The sequence below is a fragment of the Abramis brama genome, assembly GCF_963993115.1.
Source record: "Abramis brama genome assembly, chromosome: 6".
Classification (NCBI taxonomy): domain Eukaryota; kingdom Metazoa; phylum Chordata; class Actinopteri; order Cypriniformes; family Leuciscidae; genus Abramis; species Abramis brama.
This window is the reverse complement of record NC_139968.1, coordinates 32054787-32073951: the sequence shown is the minus strand read 5'-3', so window position 1 is coordinate 32073951 and position 19165 is coordinate 32054787. Positions and strand designations below refer to the sequence as shown.

Here is a 19165-nt window from a genome sequence, read left to right as displayed (position 1 = left end):
AAAGTTTAGGCTACTCTATTCTTCTCAGTTCACCGGCCACTTTCTTGCATTTATTTCGGGAGAAACTGATGAATTTACGTGCTGTAAATCCGACTGACAGGACAACATTGCAGCGCCCATCTCATGTTATTATAGATCAAGATTATTTATAAAGGTTTTTAAACGAGCCAGAGTCGGACGCGTTCAGCGCTGTCATCACAACTAAGCAGTTTTTCAACTTCATAATGTTTATTTTTGGTTTCAGATAGGCTATTTAAATACACATAAGCACGAGTAAAACAATACATTTGGAGTTTGTAAAACACACTGATGTCTGTGGAAGCAGCAATAACAATCTATTCAAATATAATTTGCCGACATGTGTTATTCATATTAGACAAACATAGTGCAAGACAAGGAACTATAAAGTTTACTCTACACTCTTAAAACGGATGTGTTAAAAACAACACAACCTGTGTTATATCTTAACACACCTGTGTGTCTAGTTAAGGACAACACATTTTGTGTTACTTTTAACTCAACCAGTGTGTTATTGTTCTTAACACAGGGAGTGTGTTGAAACCTTTTACACACTAATGTGTTATAGTTACACAACTTGTGTCAGATATGTGTCACATGTGACTGTAGTCGGTGTGTATTTGCCAGAGTTACTTCCTGTGTTTTTACAACTGAGTGTTTGGATGAACACTGAAACGTATTGTTAACTTGTGTTTATGGAGTCCAGTGACATTTAATAAAGAGTTTGTTTGAACATTTGGATGGTTTAGACATCATGAATCTACATAGACAAGCTCTTATTGAGAATTAACTGAGGTTTAGATGTTGATGTTTCATTGAATGTTTTATTTGAAGTCACCAGAATCGTGATTAATGGCTCCTTTATTTGAGCTCTTGACCCTTTACTCTTCTTTTAGTTTTTCTCTGGCTGCTTTAACTGTATTTTAATAAAATAGGCCTACATTTGTTATGGTGAGAGAAAATATGATCAGATGTTTCTTGATGATGTCATAATCAACAAGTGCTGATCTGATCAAGTCTTTGAGTATATGGATGGTGTGCATTTAATTTATTTATTTGCTAGTTATAACAATCTTGTGACACTACATCATGCTATCCATCATAATAAAAAATGTTTTCTAAAAATTTTAATCTGCAGCAGAAACTAGACAAATACAGACATCAAGAATCAGCGTATGAATCTCAACAATGGTGATAAACAAAAAGCTCCATGCCGCAATGCATGCTGGGAGTCATGGATGAGATTTGTACTATGGTGGCACCCAGCATGCATTGCGGCATGAAGCTTTATGTTTGTCACCATTGTTGAGATTCATACGCTGATTCTTGATGTCTGCTTGATACCATAGACTGTAAAGTCCTGTATGCACTGTACATTTAAAAACTAATTTTAAGCTAATTGTAATATGCTAATCCTTTTAAAAGTCATCTTTTAAATATTACATTAATCTTATAAATATTGAACTCTTGCTGAGCTTAACAACACTACATATCCATGGTGATAATATTATCATCTAAACATATTTTTCTCATGATTATTTACACATTTACAGCAATCACAGAAAACGAATGTTAAAGAGTTAAAGGTCAAGAGCCCAAATAAAGCTGACACTAATCACGATTCTGGTGACTTTAAATGAAACATTCAATGAATCGTCAACACCAAAACCTGTTAATTCTCAATAAGAGCTTCTGTAGAGTCTGACAGAAATAAAGTTAATCTGGTTATTAATAACACGTGAAAGCAGCATTTGAAAAAGACATTGAAAAAGAGGCATGATGTGATTGGCTACCAAAAAACACCCGTTAATCTTTAAGTTTTCATGAATTAAGATTTAATTTATTTATTTGAATGTATTGCTTTATTTATTTTAGAGCATTTTATGGGATACCATATAAAATATACCTATAATTTTTTTTCATAAACACAAACTCTCCTCCATCCAGTGCTATTCTATCCAGAGTTACACTTGAACACACATTGTGTGTTAAAAATATACACAACATGTGTCAAAATACCATCAACACATGCTGTGTGTTGTTTTTTAACACATCTCTTTTTAGAGTGTATTCTTCTCAGTTCACCGGCCACTTTCTTGCATTTATTTCAGGAGAAACTGATGAATTCACGTGCTGTAAATCCGACGGACAACATTGCAGCGCCCATCGTGTTATTATAGATAAAGATTATTTATAAAGGTTTTTAAACGACTAAACACACTCACTTACACGTATGTGAGAATCGGAATATCAGATAGGCTAGTTGATGACATGGTAAGCAAGTTTGTGAATATTTTGAATAAAAAAGGAAAAGCGAAATAAAAGCGACACATCTGTCATAATTGTGGCTGCGGTCAATCGCGTGACGCGTCGCCATGGAAACATTAACATTAACCGTTCGCCTTGAAAAAACTCACTTTCTCGTGGCCACGAGTTACTATCTTGAGGCCACGAGATATACTATCTTGAGGCCACGAGTTATCTTGAGGCCACAAGTTAGTATCTTGAGGCCACGAGATACTATCTTGAGGCCACGAGATACTATCTTGAGGCCACAAGATAGTTATAATAATTTTTTTTTTGCCAAAGTGGGACTAGGGGGGCTCCGTATAGCATCCAGAATCAAAGGTCTTTTCAATATGTTCTGGTGGATATTTTGGCACATCATCGCTCTCTAGTGTTTAAAGCAGAAAATTGTTATAAATAGTGCTATTTTTATTTTTTTACCAGAGTGTGCTTTAAATAGATGTGGTCCTTGTCATCAAACTTTGTCTCTAATATCTGTTGCATTTAATAAATGTGTTGTGCAGTGGAGCTCTCAGTCCAGTTTACAAACATTAGTCAAAGGTTCACAGGTTGAACCTCTAAAATGTTAAAGGTGAACATGTAGTGCAATACACATGAGTGAATGAAATCTGTATTAATGGCACTTACATGAACAAAGAAACTTTCTGTTTTCCAGAAACATGAAGAGAGAAAGATTTCAAATTCTCCGTTACTCCCTCACCAGCTGTATTGCACTAGCAGCAGTTTTTACTTATGTTGGCTATAATGCCAAGAAAATATTGCACAAAGTAGTGTGTTATAAACGTACATTTTTTGATAAATGTATGATGTTAATAACTGTAGAAGCGCGTCATCATCACAGCTTGTGAATTCCTTTGTTCAGTTCTCTTACGAGAGATACTCTCGTACTGCGTAGAATACGCTAGGGGAAAATCCTTTTCCACGAGAATACTGAAGCCAAAAAATTATCCTTTAATTTTGTATTAATGTAAAACGCGTTGCGGCAGCATACAGACATAGGCGAGGCAGCTCCCGCGCCTATTGGCTGGTCTGCTGGCAACTGCTTAAGCCTATCGAGCGAGACCTAGAGTGACGTCAGACCCAATGAGGGCGCTTCGCGCCCTCTGGGTCACGTCCCGCCGAGACGGGCGTGGCTTAGGTCTATAAATACCGCTCGCAGGCATTATTTCTCTGATTTTTCATCCTTCAGCGAAGCAACTCACATCGCTGGATCCGAGAAGAAGCCGCGCTGTTGAAGAAGCACCTCAGCGGGACGAGTCGACGAAGCTGCTGGCCGCGCCGCCTTCATCGCCTTCCTGCTGCGCTATCCAGCGCCCATATCCTTTATTGCACTGTGTGTGTGTGTGTTCGCCGGCGCGACTCACACTATCTAAAAGAGCTGCGTCTTTTTCAAGATGCCTGCTTGTGGCTCGTGCAAAGCCACACTCAGCGACGGGGACCGCCATGTCATCTGCGCTTCCTGTCTGGGTCAAGAACATGCAGCTCTCGCGCTCGCTGATGGCGGCTGCCATCTCTGCGAGCTGTTGCCATTAGCGACTCTGAGGACTCGCTTGGCACTGTTCAACGAGACTGCGCCCACACCTGCTGTTGTGCCGCGCCGTAAAAAGCGCCGCGCTCAGCGAATCCCGGAGCCCTCTCTCAGCCGTCAAAGCTCGCCGGTGCGCCCGCCTGCTTCTCCGGTTTCATCAGCTTCACTTCCGGACGGACAGCGGCCGCGGTCTGCCGCCGCTTCTGTCGATGACGCTGATGAGATCGACGCGCTGCTACGAGAGGGGGATTCCTGCTCTCTCATAGCATCAGGCAGTGAGGATTGGGCGAGCTCTGAGGATCCCGCCCCCCCTGCCCGTGCTTCTACGGGAAAGAGAGCGAGCATTGAGGCGGAGCTCATGCGCGTGCTCACTCAGGCCTCGGCAAGCCTCGGCCTCGAGTGGATTACGCCTGAGCAGCCTGCTCACAACCGGCTGGATGGCTACTTCCTGCCTGGGGAGCGCGTTTCACCTGCATCCAAGCCAGCGCCCTTTCTTCCTGAGCTTCATGAAGAAGTCGCTAAGTCTTGGGGCTCCCCTTTTCGGCCAGGACACGATCCTCTGTCTCTTTGGCGTTCTCCGCTGTCGACGACGCAAAGAACAGAGGCTACCACTCCCTACCGCCGGTCGAAGAGGCTATTGCAGCGCACTTATGCCCGCCCTCTGCTGGACGGCGTGCTAAGATGGCGCTGCCCTCAAAAGCCTGCCGCACGACGTCAGCCCTGCTCCGCCGCGCTTTCTCCGCCGCCGGGCAGGCCGCGTCAGCGTTGCACACTATGGCCACGCTTCAGATATACCAGGCCGATCTCCTCCGCCAGCTGGACGAGAGAGGACCTGACGCAATCTGCGTGCCGGACTTGAGGAGCGCTACAGACTTCGCTCTTCGCGCCACCAAGTCAGCAGCACAGGCCATTGGACGGAGCATGGCCTCGCTCACCGTGTCTGAGGGACATCTGTGGCTTACGCTCTCTGACATGACTGAGTCAGAACGCACCGCGTTCCTCGACGCGCCGCTTTCCCCTGCCGGCCTCTTCGGAACCTCGGTCAAAGATTTCGCTGATAGGTTCGCTGAGGTGCAGAAAGTGACCCAGGCCATGAAGCACTTCCTCCCGAAGCGCTCCGGTTCTGCAGCAGGCCGTGCGAAACCGTCTGCTCAGAGCTCACAGCCTAAGCCTCCGCCCGCCGCCTCCTCTTCTCAACGCCGCCAAACCCAGAGCTCGAGACCGCGCTCTCGCTCATCCGGCCGCCGCCCCGCCCCGCGTGGCCCGCGGCAGAAGATTGCGTTGAAGCCAGAGGCCCCGAAATCGTCCTAGCACGCCTAGGAAAGCGACGGTGTCCAAGTCCCGCTGCGGCCGGACTTCCACCAAAGCTTGCCGCTCGTCCAGTTCCAGGAAATGTGACTGGTCCAGCGTATTTAGCAGCCAACAAGCCGGTTCCATTACCCGCTTGCCTGCACACAAAAGCCGTTTTTACGGCTACCCAGATAAATCCCTTAAAGAGTGTATTTTCTGGTGTCCCGGCCACGGCCGACGGTGTTTCATGTGTAGAAAAAATGCCCACTACTCAGTGCCCATTCCTACACACAAGCACAGCCCTTCACACAGGGCCCGCGCACATAAAATCGACTCAGATCGATTGCGCTTCAAATGTAGCAAAAGTGCCCACTACCCAGTGCCCACAAACGCTACTTCCCACATGTCTCACGGTCCCTGTAAACACAGGACAAGTATGCATATGCTCTGCTCACGCGAGCAATGCTGTAAAGGTGGTGTATGTGCCCGCTGCTCTGCGCCCACGCCCACACACAGACATGAAACTAGCCCAGCCCTCCTCCTCTCAGCTAAACACTGCGGAGGAGTCGAGCGCGGGCATTCTGCCCGCTGTTATCAGCGCGCCCCCTGCCTCAGATGTCATGAGCGCGACGCTTATGTCACAGCACACAAAAGCCGCTGTATCGCGAGCCGATCAGAGCGTGCTTCGCATCCAGCCCCTAGCTACTCGCGCACCTGCGTGGGAAAAGCTTCCCGGGGTTTCGAGATGGGTGCTGAACATCATAAAAGAAGGCTATTCGCTGCAGTTTCGCCGACGCCCTCGCCGCTTCATGGCGCGCGTCGAGACCACGGTAGAATCGAAAGTAGCTCATCTACTTCGAGCCGAGATTTTGAAACTGTTGAGCAAAGGGGCTATAGAACCCCTATCTCAAGCTCAAAGCGAAGGGGGGCTTTACAGCAGATACTTCCTGGTGCCCAAAAAAGACGGGGGTCTCAGACCCATACTAGATCTGCGGCAGCTGAACAGAGCGCTTATGAAGCGCCAGTTCAGGATGCTCACAACCAGAAAAATCCTCGCACATGTCCGCCAGGGGGACTGGTTTGTGTCAATAGATCTAAAGGACACGTATTTTCAAATACAGATAGCGTCACGTCACAGGCGATTTTTGAGATTCGCCTTCGAGGGCCAGGCATATCAGTACACAGTCCTGCCTTTCGGCTTGTCCCTGGCACCCCGTACATTTACGAAGTGCATGGACGCAGCGCTCGCACCCCTCAGATTACGGGGCATACGAGTGCTGAACTATCTGGACGACTGGCTGATTCTAGCCCAATCTCACTCAGAGCTCGTAGAGCACAGGACCATTTTACTCGATCACCTCGAGAATCTCGGTCTCACAGTGAACTGGGAAAAGAGCTCGCTTTTCCCCAGACAGATTATATCTTTTCTGGGAATAGAGCTGAACTCGCTGCTAATGACAGCACGCCTGTCATCTCAGCGCACACTGGACATTCGGCGCGCAGCCGGCTCGTTCCGCTGCGGCGCGATAGTCCCTCTCAAAGCCTTTCAAAGGATGCTCGGTCTGATGGCCTCAGCATCTTCAGTTCTCCAGTTGGGCCTTCTGCGCATGCGCCCACTGCAGTTCTGGCTCAGAAAGAGAGTACCACGCACAGCGTGGGCCTCCGGTCGGCTTCGCGTTAAGGTCAATCAAGCATGCATTGCAACTTTGAAACCTTGGGAGGCAAAAGACTGGTACCAATCAGGTGTAAGCCTGGGGACTTCCTCGAGAGTGATGGTGGTGTCCACGGACGCATCCACCTCGGGATGGGGAGCGCTGCTCGAGGGCAGACCGCTTTTTGGCCAATGGTCAAAGCAGGAGAAGCTCTTACATATCAACTGCCTCGAAATGTTGGCAGTGAGCAAAGCGCTCACGCGCTTTTGTCCCCTCATAAAGGGACACCACGTGCTAATACGTTCAGACAACGTCTCAGTGGTGTCCTACATAAATCGCCAGGGCGGCCTCAGGTCCCTGACTCTGTACAGGCTAACCAGACGCCTCCTGATATGGGCCCGCAGCAATCTGCTCTCGCTGAGAGCAGCGCACGTGCCAGGGCTCCTAAATATAGGACCAGACAGACTGTCCAGGAACCAGGTTCCGACAGGAGAATGGTCTTTGCACCCACAGACAGTCCAGCTGCTGTGGAAGAAATTCGGCAGAGCGGAAGTAGACCTGTTCGCGTCTCAAGAAAACGCTCACTGTCCAGAATTTTTCTCGAAGAGCAAGGACGCGCTGACCCACGAGTGGCCTCGCCGTCCTCTCTACGCTTTTCCCCCCGTCTCCCTCCTGACTCAGGTGGTAGAACGGGTCAGGGAAGAAGGATGCTCAGTGCTGCTTGTAGCCCCACTTTGGATGAGCCAACCTTGGTTCCCAATTGTGATGCAGTTAGCGAGCACCGCCCCGTGGCCAGTGCCTCTGAGGAGGGATCTCCTCTCTCAAGCCAACGGCTCGATTTGGCATCCTCACCCAGAGCTGTGGTCCCTCCATGTGTGGGCCATCAACGGGTACCCGCTGACCTCCCACAGGGAGTGTTAAACACTATCACACAGGCCAGAGCTCCGTCTACGCGACGTCTCTATGCCTCAAAATGGTCAGTGTTCTCTAGCTGGTGCACAGCTCGTGGTGTGTCACCCCTGCATTGCGGTGTGACGGAGGTTCTCTCCTTCCTACAGGAGCTGTTGGATAAGGGCAGGTCCCCTTCCACGCTCAAAGTCTATGTAGCGGCCATAGCAGTGTTCTCTTCGACCACGCTCGGCCAGTCTATTGGAAGGAGCGATTTAGTCATTCGCTTCCTTCGAGGAGCTAAGAGACTGAATCCTCCCAGACCTCCCACAGTCCCTATATGGGACCTTTCTACGGTACTGGAAGCCATGAAAGGTCATCCATTTGAGCCCTTGCAGAAGATTGATCTTAAACACCTGTCTTTCAAGACGGCGTTTCTTCTGGCTCTCGCTTCAGTGAAGCGTATAGGGGACTTACACGCGCTCTCAGTAAGCGCGACGTGCATGGAATTTGGGCCGAATGACTCTAGAGTTATACTCAAACCTAAGCACGGTTATGTTCCTAAATCCCTCAATACACCGTTCAGAGCACAGGTCATTTCCCTGTCTGCCCTGCCGGTCACTGAAGGAAATATGGACGAAAGCTCCCTTTGCCCAGTCAGGGCGTTAAGAGCTTATGTGTCTCGCTCGTCTGTTTTCAGACAGACGGAGCAGCTCTTTGTTTCGTTCAGCGGGCGTTCTAAGGGACTAGCCGCTTCGAAACAGACCCTATCCAGATGGGTAGTGGACGCAATAGCGCTAGCTTACACAACCAAGGGCATGCAGTGCCCGCTGGGTGTCAAAGCGCACTCCACGAGAAACATGGCTTCATCGTGGGCATGGTCAAGTGGGATTGCCTTGCAAGATATTTGTATGGCGGCAGGCTGGGCCTCTCCGTCTACATTTATAAGGTTTTACAACCTAGAGGTTCCCGCACTACAGGCCAGACTACTGTCGGTCTAGTATGGCCAAAATCTCATAACTGGCGCTGTCAGTTATGCAGCTATTGAGTATTGCAATCCTTGCTCTATGCTGCTATAAGGAAGATAGTGGCTAACCCCCCTCTCTTCCAGGATTCCCTGTGAGTCCCCTGGGTGATTATGTACTGTATGAACTCCGGGCTGTCGCCCTTGGGTCTATGGTATCAGATCCCAGCACGCACGGCGTTTTACAGTAGGTTCCCCTAGCGTATTCTACGCAGTACGAGAGTATCTCTCGTAAGAGAACGTACTCGGTTACTAACGTAACCTCGGTTCTCTCTAGAGAGAGGAACGAGTACTGCGTATCCTGCCGTGCCTGCACGCGCTCTGGTTGCTTCGACTATGAAAAACCAGAGAAATAATGCCTGCGAGCGGTATTTATAGACCTAAGCCACGCCCGTCTCGGCGGGACGTGACGCAGAGGGCGCGAAGCCTCAAACGATGCTTGCTTCCTCGTGATCCAGCGATGTGAGAGCTTCGCTGAAGAGATGAAAAATCAAGTGGTCTGACATCACTCTAGGTCTCGCTCGATAGGCTTAAGCAGTTGCCAGCAGACCAGCCAATAGGCGCGCGAGCTGCCTCGCCTATGTCTGTATGCTGCCGCAACGCGTTTTACATTAATACAAAATTAAAGGATAATTTTTTGGCTTCAGTATTCTCGTGGAAAAGGATTTTCCCCTAGCGTATTCTACGCAGTACTCGTTCCTCTCTCTAGAGAGAACCGAGGTTACGTTAGTAACCGAGTACGTTTTCCCGCTTCTCATTTGTTTACATTGGTTTCAGCTGTGTTTAATTTATTAGTCTTGTTTGTGCTCCTAATTGTTGTACCCTCACATTCATTCTCTGTTTGGTCTCGTTCACGTTAGATGTGTGTCTCAACTCTGTGTTGGATTAAACTTAGTATTGCAATTATCTTCTTCTGAATCTTTGTCTGTCTGTTTACTACACACACATCCTGGTGTTGTGACAGTGTTTCTCCTCTCGACGGTTCATCCAGCAGGAGGCGCTCGGAACTTCACAGACTTTGTTGTCATGTTGGAGATGTCCGTGCACTAAAAAGATGAATCATTTCAGTTTATTTTTTCCCAACTTTTGTTACCATTACAGGTACAATATTATAATTAGCCTATTGTGTGTAAGCCCATCATAACTTAACATGAATTTGAGAAAACATTGATCCAGGCCTCTACGCTTCTCCGTTTCCCCAGAAGAAAAGACCAAGGTAAACTCACATGTGCTTCAAGAGTTATTTTGCTCAGATTCACCAAGATAACAAAGTCTGCAATCAAAAGCCTGAGATCTCAGACACGAACTCAAACCTAATTGGACGCTGCAATGGGTTTCCTCTTTGTTTTAACTGTACAGAAATGTGGTCTGGATGTGTGTCGTCTGTGTGTCAACTAGTTTGTGATGCATTTGTCCATCATCTCTGCTGCTAATATGAACCTTTTAATCTTCTACTCCACACAAAACATCTTTACACTGAAATAAAGTGCTGTCAAATAAGGGTCAGAGGTCAAATAGGATTGACCCTCACAACATAAAATAAAACACCAGTAGATATGGATCTAATGCAACACTCATGCAACGTTTTACTCTACTAATACAGGGCCAGAATTCAGTTGAAAATATAAGATGAGCAACAGCTTTATTTTCATGACTTCCTCTGATGAAGGAAACTGTGTCGGAGGTTGAAACCTGTTGAGAGAAGATTGAACCAGATAAATATCACAGTTCAGTCGTGTTTCCGATCAGTCGGAGTGTTATCAGACATTTTAATAATCGCTGTCATAGGGTTTTCAGTGAACCGATGAAGAAAATGTTTCTCAAATTATTTTTGTTCTGTTTATGGCATCTGGATGGTGAGTTTTTAAGGCTTCAGTTGCTTCTGTTTTAATTTCTGGTGAAATTAGTCAGAGATGCTTAACATTGACTGTTATTCTCAAGTATAAGTATCAGTTCTCAAGATTTTTAAAGTTTTGATTCAGGTATAAACTCATTTATAGGGATATATTAAATAAGTATGAAGCTAAAATACCCAACAGCATTCGTTTAAGTGTGACATTACTCTTATCTAGTAAACGTGTCTTTTTATGTAGTTTCTGGTCCATGTGAAATTATGTTTTAATTAAATATTACACATTTCATTCAGCATGTTTTCTGTTTATACTGCTGCAGAATGTTATTCACTTCAGATTGAAAGAATTTAAGTAATTTAGTGAAGCTTCATCAAACCGAAATCAAGTTATTTAAAGCTTTAATCTGTGACAAACTCTCTCTGTTCTCCAGGTGTGTTTGGTGGTACATCATTTTTACAAATGTCAGAGATGGAGGGAGATTCGGTCACTCTAAACATTCGTAAGAATGCAATAAAGAATGTAGATCAAATTCGGTGGCGGTTTGGGAAATATTTACTAGCTGAAATAAATGTAAATAATGACAGCATCACTGTATATGATGATGTTGCTGATGGGAGATTCAGAGACAGACTGAAGGTGGACAATCAAACTAGATCTCTGACCATCACAAACATCACAACTGAACATGGTGGAGATTATGAAGTACGTACCACCAACCGACCAATGAGCATAGATTTCAGTCTCACTATCAACTGTGAGTTAAATATTTTTTTTCACCTTTTTATTTTTTAATCACTCCATATAATATCCACACACCATTTTAATCTATTCTGTTGTTTTATGATATTATTCATTTTAAATTTCAAACTATTTACTTTCTCAAACAATCATAAAGTTATTTAAAAGTTAATCTGTGACAAACCCTGTTCCTGTTTGTTCTCCATGTGTGTTTGGTGATGCAGATAAGGTGAAGTCAGTGTCAGTGTCGGAGGGAGATTCAGTCACTTTAAACCCTGGGCTTACGGAAATAGGCCTACGTGAAAATCACATAGAGTGGGATTCTGAAACAGAAAGGCTAGCTTTCACTGATGGGAGATTCAGAGACAGACTGAAGCTGGACAATCAAACTGGATCTCTGACCATCACAAACATCACAACTGAACAGGCTGGGATCTATAAACTTCATATAACTAGAGCAGAATCATTTTTACCATCACCATCATCAAAAACATTCAATGTTTCTGTGTATGGTGAGTAGAAATCATTTCTCAGACAGCAACACAGTGTCGGCCCAGATCCGTCCTACATCTGGTATATGTGGAATCCACGTGTACCAGATGTGGGCCGGATCTGGGTTGTCCTTTCCTTCAAATATATTCTCATTTATTAACCTTTTCACAAGTACATTTTATTCACATTAGAATGTGAATAAAACATGTTGTCAAACTCAAATGATCATTATTGCCGCTTTAACATCAGTGTATTTTACATGTTTTATTAACATGTTTATCTTGTAAAAACTACTAAATGTTTTTTTCTTGTACCTACTGTATGTGTATTTAAATGTCTGAAACCTAAAAGAAACATTATGTGGTTGAAAACACTGTGATTTGACAAGTGCAGAGCGTATCTGTCTTTGGCTCAGCACCAGTCACGTTTTCTTATTTTATAGTTTGAGATGACCGACCGTATAAACACTCACTCAACACACTGAACCGAAAATAAGATTGTTGATTATATTTGGTTATTTCTGCTGCTGCAGAGCAAACACACACGTGTCGTGTGCTGTGAGCAAGATATGCTGCTGCATATAGCGTACATGAGTTACCTGCAGCAGATCTATACAGGTGGAGCTGGGGAAGGCGGAGGGTTTCTGAAAGAGCGCCACACTGCTAATGCAAATGCTGACCAAGTATTTGAAGTTTGAGCAGATACAGCAGGAACCAATCATCTGTACCCTATAGAGAATAATGTGGATTTAATTAAGGACCAATCAGACTGTGCCATCTAGAGTTTCATAACAAAACTTTGTATTTGTTCAGATTTCTCCTTATTCTCTCATGTTTTACAGCTCGTCTGCCTGTTCCTGTCATATTTAGTCACACTTGTTCATCATCATCATCATCATCATCATCGTCAAATTGTTCATTGTTGTGTTCATCAGTGTTGAATGTGCGTGATGTGACTCTCTCCTGGTACAAAGGAATCAGTGTATTGTCCAGCATCAGTGTGTGTGATCTCAGCATCAGTCTCTCTCTACCTCTGGAGGTGGAATATCAGGATAAAAACACCTACAGCTGTGTGCTGAACAATCCCATCAGCAACCAGACCACACATCTGGACATCAACACACTCTGTCACACATGTGCAGGTACCACAGCACTGATGATATTAGTTGAAGTCAGTGCTGATATTAGCGTTTAATGACTGATCTGATCTCAGTTTGATGTTTTTATTCCTCAGGCTCTGTCCACTGTTGTGGTCCTACTGAAGCTGTGATCCGATTGGTCCTCTCTGCTCTGGTGGGTGTGGCTACTGTCATTGTTCTGGTTTATGAGATCAGATCCAGAAGAGCTGAACAAGATCAAGCACATATTCACACATCAGGTACCTAACTGATGATGTCATTTCTCACAAACTGTTTTTGCATAAATATTTGTTCGATTTATGGCTTTATATTTTCATCTTTTTCAGGAAGTATTGAAATCTAAAGCAGCACGCTGAACACATAGACAGTATAAGAAGTGGACAGAGCCATCTCATTGGAACTCAACTGAGACAAGTGAAGCCCATTTTTAGCGATTTTTTAGGACTTCCGTTCCTGACGCGCAGACTCAAACAGAGCTTGACGACGTAGATGTGACGTGAGCAACCGTCTGTCTTCTAGTGGCTGTGGCATGAGAAATCTGAATCATTCCCTTCCGAAACTTGCAGAGACGGAGAGTGTGAGTAGGAGCTGTCCATGAGCTAGCAGCAGGAGAAACTTTTAGTAGGTATTCTGATTAATTATTTTGTCATTTTGCCTCCACGTCCCCCCGATTGCCCGCAAGCTTCTCCTCCTGTCCATACGGTAATCTCTCTACTGTGCGACAAAGAGTCGCGTGGTTATGACGCAATCGTTAGCCTACTTTTACAAAAACTGCTTCTACGGGGCCATAACGTAAGATACAAGGTAATGGAGCATTTTATACATTGTCGTGTTTCTTTAGAAATAAATAATGGACAAATGGAGTCTTCAAACGCCTCAGATGTAAAGTTATTCGCTGTCAAAGTGACGCCAAAATGAATGGGAGTCAATGGAATGCTAACAGCAGGTGAAGTTCTGCTACAAGATGGTGGCACGCGGCCGGCTTCAACTTCCGGTCGACTTCCTTACCGCTTGGCTGAACATCAGGTGTTCTTCAAATGTATTTCTTGTTTTTCTAGTTTTTTTGTCCATATAAATGTAGTTTATTACTCAAGCTTGTGCTCTCCCTTTGCATTTCAGTGTCTTGATATTTTTAAATAGCCTACAATTTGAAGGGCTTTATTGTTTATATTATATATATTATTGTTTATATTATAAAGAGACACACAGATCTCACTTTACTACTACCGCTCTCCATTTGTCATATGTATTTTTCTTGCCTTTATCAATAAAGTTTTCTCACTCTGAGGTTCAAGAGTCTCTTCATGTTTTATTACATTTAATATGTCGAGCCGCGTCTCCTGGAGGAATACAAACATTGATTTTCTTAAAGGGATAGTTCACTCAAAATGAAAATTGTGTCATCACTTACTCAACCTCGTGTTGTTCTAAACCTGTATGGGTTTCTTTCTTCTGTTGAACACAAAAGAAGATATTTTGAAGAATGTCAGTAACCAGACAGTTGATGGACCCCATTGACTTCCATAGCATTTTTTTTTCCCACTATGGAAGTCAATGGGGTCCATCAACTGTTTGGTTACCGACATTCTTCAAAATATCTTCTTTTGTGTTCAGCAGAAGAAAGAAACTCACACAGGTTTAAAACAACACAAGGTTGAGTAAGTGATGGGACAATTTTCATTTTTGAGTGAACTATCCCTTTAATGGGAAATTCAAAGAGAGGTTGATTCTGGATCATCAGACTGGATCTCTGAGCATCACAAACACCAGAAACATTTCTGGACTACATTCCACATTAATGAAGAAGGGTTTGATTCTTATTGTCTATGGTGGGTTAAATGTCAGTTGTTGTATATTTTAACCACTACAAAAATGTTATTAATAAAAAAACACACACACACTTTTTTTTTTTAATCATAAAGTGATTTTAAAGTCTTAATCTTTGACAAACCCTTTTTCTTTTTGTTCTCTGTTCTGTGTGGTGATGCAGATGAAATCGAGTCAGTGTCAGTGATGGAGGGAGATTCTGTGACTCTACACATGGATGATGAAATGAATGATAATGATCTGATCCTATGGGTGTCTGTAATTGAAAACAGTTTAGTAGCTAAAATCAATGTTAAAAATATAGCTGCGAGCAGCGATGGAGGGCCCAAGCCGGTGACACCGCCACCCCGGTGGCTTTAGTGTAACTAAAGGCACCAGGGTGGCGGTGCCACCGGCTTGGGCCCGCAATCGCTGCTCGCAGCTATATTTTTAACATTAATTTTAGATTTTAGCATTTTTAACATTCAGAATCTATATATATATATATATATATGTGATGCGATCTGGGAAAACCCGTCGGATGTCGCGCTGGGCCGTTTTCAGTAATTTCCAAAATAGTTTGAATGTCAGTTTTTTTGTCAAATTTTTTTTTCCATTAAATTATTATTCTATAACATCTTTTCTCTTATCTCTGAAAATATCTTGGCAAAATTCCCTTGTTTAGTGCAGAAAAACAGCGATTTATAGTGTCAAGCTGAAAATACTCTTTCTTTAATGCATTCTATGCGACCATTAACGCCCGGCAGAGGTGAAAAAAACAAAACAATCGCCGTATATCCCATACACCTGTCCGTCTCGTAACACTACAAAGATAGTTTACCTTTAAAATAAACCACATACATGTACAGTGAATGTGTATAGTGCGCATTTCGCGCCAATCCTGTTTAAACTATAACGTCACGCAGTTTCATAACAATCGCGAGATGGACGCGTCTCAACGGTGACAGTTATTTAAACCTGTTTTTCTCAAAATTCCGTTCCAGAAAATCATAGAGATCGGCCGACTTCAGATAAACATAACTTCTGCTACCAACAAGCTATGATAAAAATAAAAACAGATTTGGAAAGGGCTTGATACCAGCATCCATATGATATCAAAACCTGTAATAGGTAAAATTTCACCATGTGGTGGGTTTTCCCAGATCGCATCACATATATATAATAAATGTAACAAAAAAATATATAAACCACTTAAGAGGAGTGGGTAAAAATACAGAGGCTGATTTTGCAAAGAAATCCACATTCAAACCAAAATATCTGACTTCCTGTTGGTCAGAGCTAATAACTGTAAATGAGAAATTTGTCCGGCTCGATGAGACCAATATACGTACTGATTTTTGTGACTGTACATAAAATTAACCCCTTCACTTTTGTCAAAAGCATTTAGAAAGTGACACACTTCCTGCAGCCAGTTGGTGGCGCTATAACTTTGACTCACAATAGTCACATCCATGTGATCGGCCTCTTACAACGAACACACTGCGGAAGTTTCATCAAGATCAGATAATGTATGCAGAAGTTATAACACACTTCCTGTGTCCCATTATTCGCCATAAATTCGTTTCCTCGCCACGGCCAAACCGTTCGAGATATCAAAAATCTGTTCGCAAGAATTCATCCTCAATGTCTTGACTTCATTCACACCGAGTTTGGTGGTGATCGGATGAAATCCCTAGGAGGAGTATTTCACATTCCATTGTATGCGTTTTCCAAACAACGTATAATAACCGACTTCCTGTTGGGCTTTTGTAAAACTTAGAGCATGAAAGTTGTTTGGCCCGATGAGATCTATATGTGTACTGAGTTTCATATTATTACATGCAAGCGTGTTTGATTTATGGACCAAGTTTTCGGACCCCATTCCAGGGGGCGCTGTCGAGCCCCTCTGCCACGCCCCGGTACCAGCTTCAGCCCGGCCCTGATGGCCGCAGGTTCTGACGTGTGTGCAAAATTTCAAGAGTTTTTGAGCATGTTAAGGGCCCCAAAAGTGGCAAAAAAAAAAAATCCTTACGGAAACAATAGGGCCTTCGCCCTTTCAGGGCTTGGGCCCTAATGATAAATTCACTCTTGATGAATGTGGTGTTGTGAGATTCAGAGACAGACTGAAGCTGGATCATCAGACTGGATCTCTGACTATCACAAACACAGACTCTGGAGTTTATGAACTACGGATCAACAAAAACATGAGCAAAAATGTGAGTCTCACTGTCTACGGTGAGTTGAATAGGGAGAATATGCTCTTTGATCAGTCTTGGTTCCTCTCTATGTTTCTTCCTCGGCTACTCGATATATCTTCATTCATCCGTCTGTTCATTCATCTGCCTGTTCCTGTCATCAGCAGAGACTCTTCACAATGTTATTCATCATTAGGGCTGGGTATCGATTCAGATGTTACAATTCGATTCGATTTCGATTCGCAAGCTCTCAATTCGATTCGATTTTGGTTCTCGATTCGATTTCGATTCTAAATTCGATTTCGATTCGACTCAATGAATATATATTGAATACAAATTCCATATTTATAAAAAGAAAAAGAAAAAAGTGAACATAAGTTTACAAGTGGTTAATTAATAAAAATAAATTAAGAGCTACAAACCTGTATATTAAACTCTTTTTATTTTAGGTACACTTGGGTACATTAAAACAGAATCATATTTACCTGTGCCCTTCCTGTCTAACAGGTAGGACATATGCAGAAATTAAATAAAGTTATCAAACAGTCTGCACTGCATTAATTATAAATTATAAATGATAAATTATGACTAATCTTATTAAAGTTACAAAAGTTCTTTAGTCAAGAGCAGTGAGTGTTTTTCTCTGTTCCCTTTGTTCTTTGATTAACTTTAACGACAGATATAATTAGTGGCTACTGTGTCCTGTCCCTTTAAAGTCCAACTGAAATCAAAATGGACCCTATTTACTTTGTTAGCGCATATTACTAGTCTTGTGGTGAACAATTAATCCGTGCAAGTTAAAACACAGAAAACATTTTTGGTAACCCTTTATTTTACAGTCCCCTAATTACTAGGTATTTACCTAGTAAATACATGGTAAGTTATAGTTGTTTATTGGTAATTACCACAGGTAACAAGTATGTAAATGCAGAGAAACTACAAACTAATTACTAGGTATTTACCTGGTAAGCATATGGTAAATTATAGTATTTTAGTGTGTAATTACTTAAGGTGATTAGTATGCAATTACAGAGAAACTACCAGGGAAAAAAACACCACTGTTAAATATCAACTCAACAAAGTACTGTGTACTTGTTACCTGTTTAGGTTGGTAATAACTCCGATTTAATTGTGTACTTCCTCAGAATGTAGGCAGCCAATTTTTAGAAACACCTCCAGTATTACTCATCAATTCAAGTTAGGTTTGTAGTTATCCTAGGGTTATGTTGGTAACAGTCCATGTTTATTTATTACTATCTTGAAATTAAGACGTAGTTTCCAATAAATGACCTTGTCTTACATAGTTGTTGTTCATTGCTACACCCATTTATAGAGGGTTTATCAAATAATTTACCTTACACTTACCTGGTAACTACCCCGCAGGAACAGTTTTTCATAATGTCATGGCACATCTTAAATACTGGGTATGTTCTTGCAGATGTTTTTACAATTTACTCGGTAAGTAAAGTGCAACTGTACTGTAAAATGAAGCCTTGTTTATTTCCATGGTATTACCGGAATTGTACCATAACTTGATCATTCCCTTTTCCATATAGTCACATTTTTTTACCTCGTATGTCCTGCAACGTTACCAAGGAAAACATGACAATTTACTCAGTAAGTAAAGTGAAACTGTACTGTAAAATGAAGCCTTGTTTATTTCCATGGTATTACCGGAATTGTACCATATCATTCCCTTTTCCATAGTCACATTTTTATTTTTATTTTACCTCATATGTCCTGCAACGTTACCAAGGAAAACATGAAAATTTACTCAGTAAGTAAAGTGAAACTGTACTGTAAAATGAAGCCTTGTTTATGTCCATGGTATTACCGGAATTGTACCATATCATTCCCTTTTCCATATAGTCAAATTTTTTTACCTCATATGTCCTGCAACGTTACCAAGGAAAACATGACAATTTACTCAGTAAGTAAAGTGAAACTGTACTGTAAAATGAAGCCTTGTTTATTTCCATGGTATTACCGGAATTGTACCATATCATTCCCTTTTCCATAGTCACATATTTTTTTTATTTTACCTCATATGTCCTGCAACGTTACCAAGGAAAACATGACAATTTACTCAGTAAGTAAAGTGCAACTGTACTGTAAAAGGAAGCCTTGTTTATTTCCATGGTATTACCAGACTCTTACCACGTCCTTGCTACTGCTTAAACATTTTTGAAATCACAAACTTTTACCGTGTGTTCTGCAACTTAACTAAAACATTCCA

At 42.9% G+C, this 19165-nt stretch overlaps 1 protein-coding gene across 1 annotated transcript; it reads left to right on the top strand.

The window, feature by feature from the left end:
- Positions 1–10445: 10445 nt before the first annotated feature.
- LOC311085757 (SLAM family member 5-like) lies at positions 10446–14227 on the top strand. Its single transcript, XM_084118377.1, has 6 exons — positions 10446–10563; positions 10991–11314; positions 11523–11810; positions 12632–12931; positions 13024–13167; positions 13255–14227. The coding sequence occupies exons 1-6, from the start codon at positions 10512–10514 to the stop codon at positions 13269–13271; spliced, it is 1125 nt and encodes a 374-aa protein (XP_083974503.1). The 5' UTR covers positions 10446–10511; the 3' UTR covers positions 13272–14227.
- Positions 14228–19165: the final 4938 nt, after the last annotated feature.

Coding starts and splice junctions, on each gene's coding strand:
- LOC311085757 (XM_084118377.1), top strand. CDS start 10,512: ATGAAGAAAATGTTTCTCAAATTATTTTTGTTCTGTTTATGGCATCTG. Junction 11,315..11,522: donor TTTCAGTCTCACTATCAACT/GTGAGTTAAATA, acceptor TTGGTGATGCAG/ATAAGGTGAAGTCAGTGTCA. Junction 11,811..12,631: donor ATTCAATGTTTCTGTGTATG/GTGAGTAGAAAT, acceptor CATGTTTTACAG/CTCGTCTGCCTGTTCCTGTC.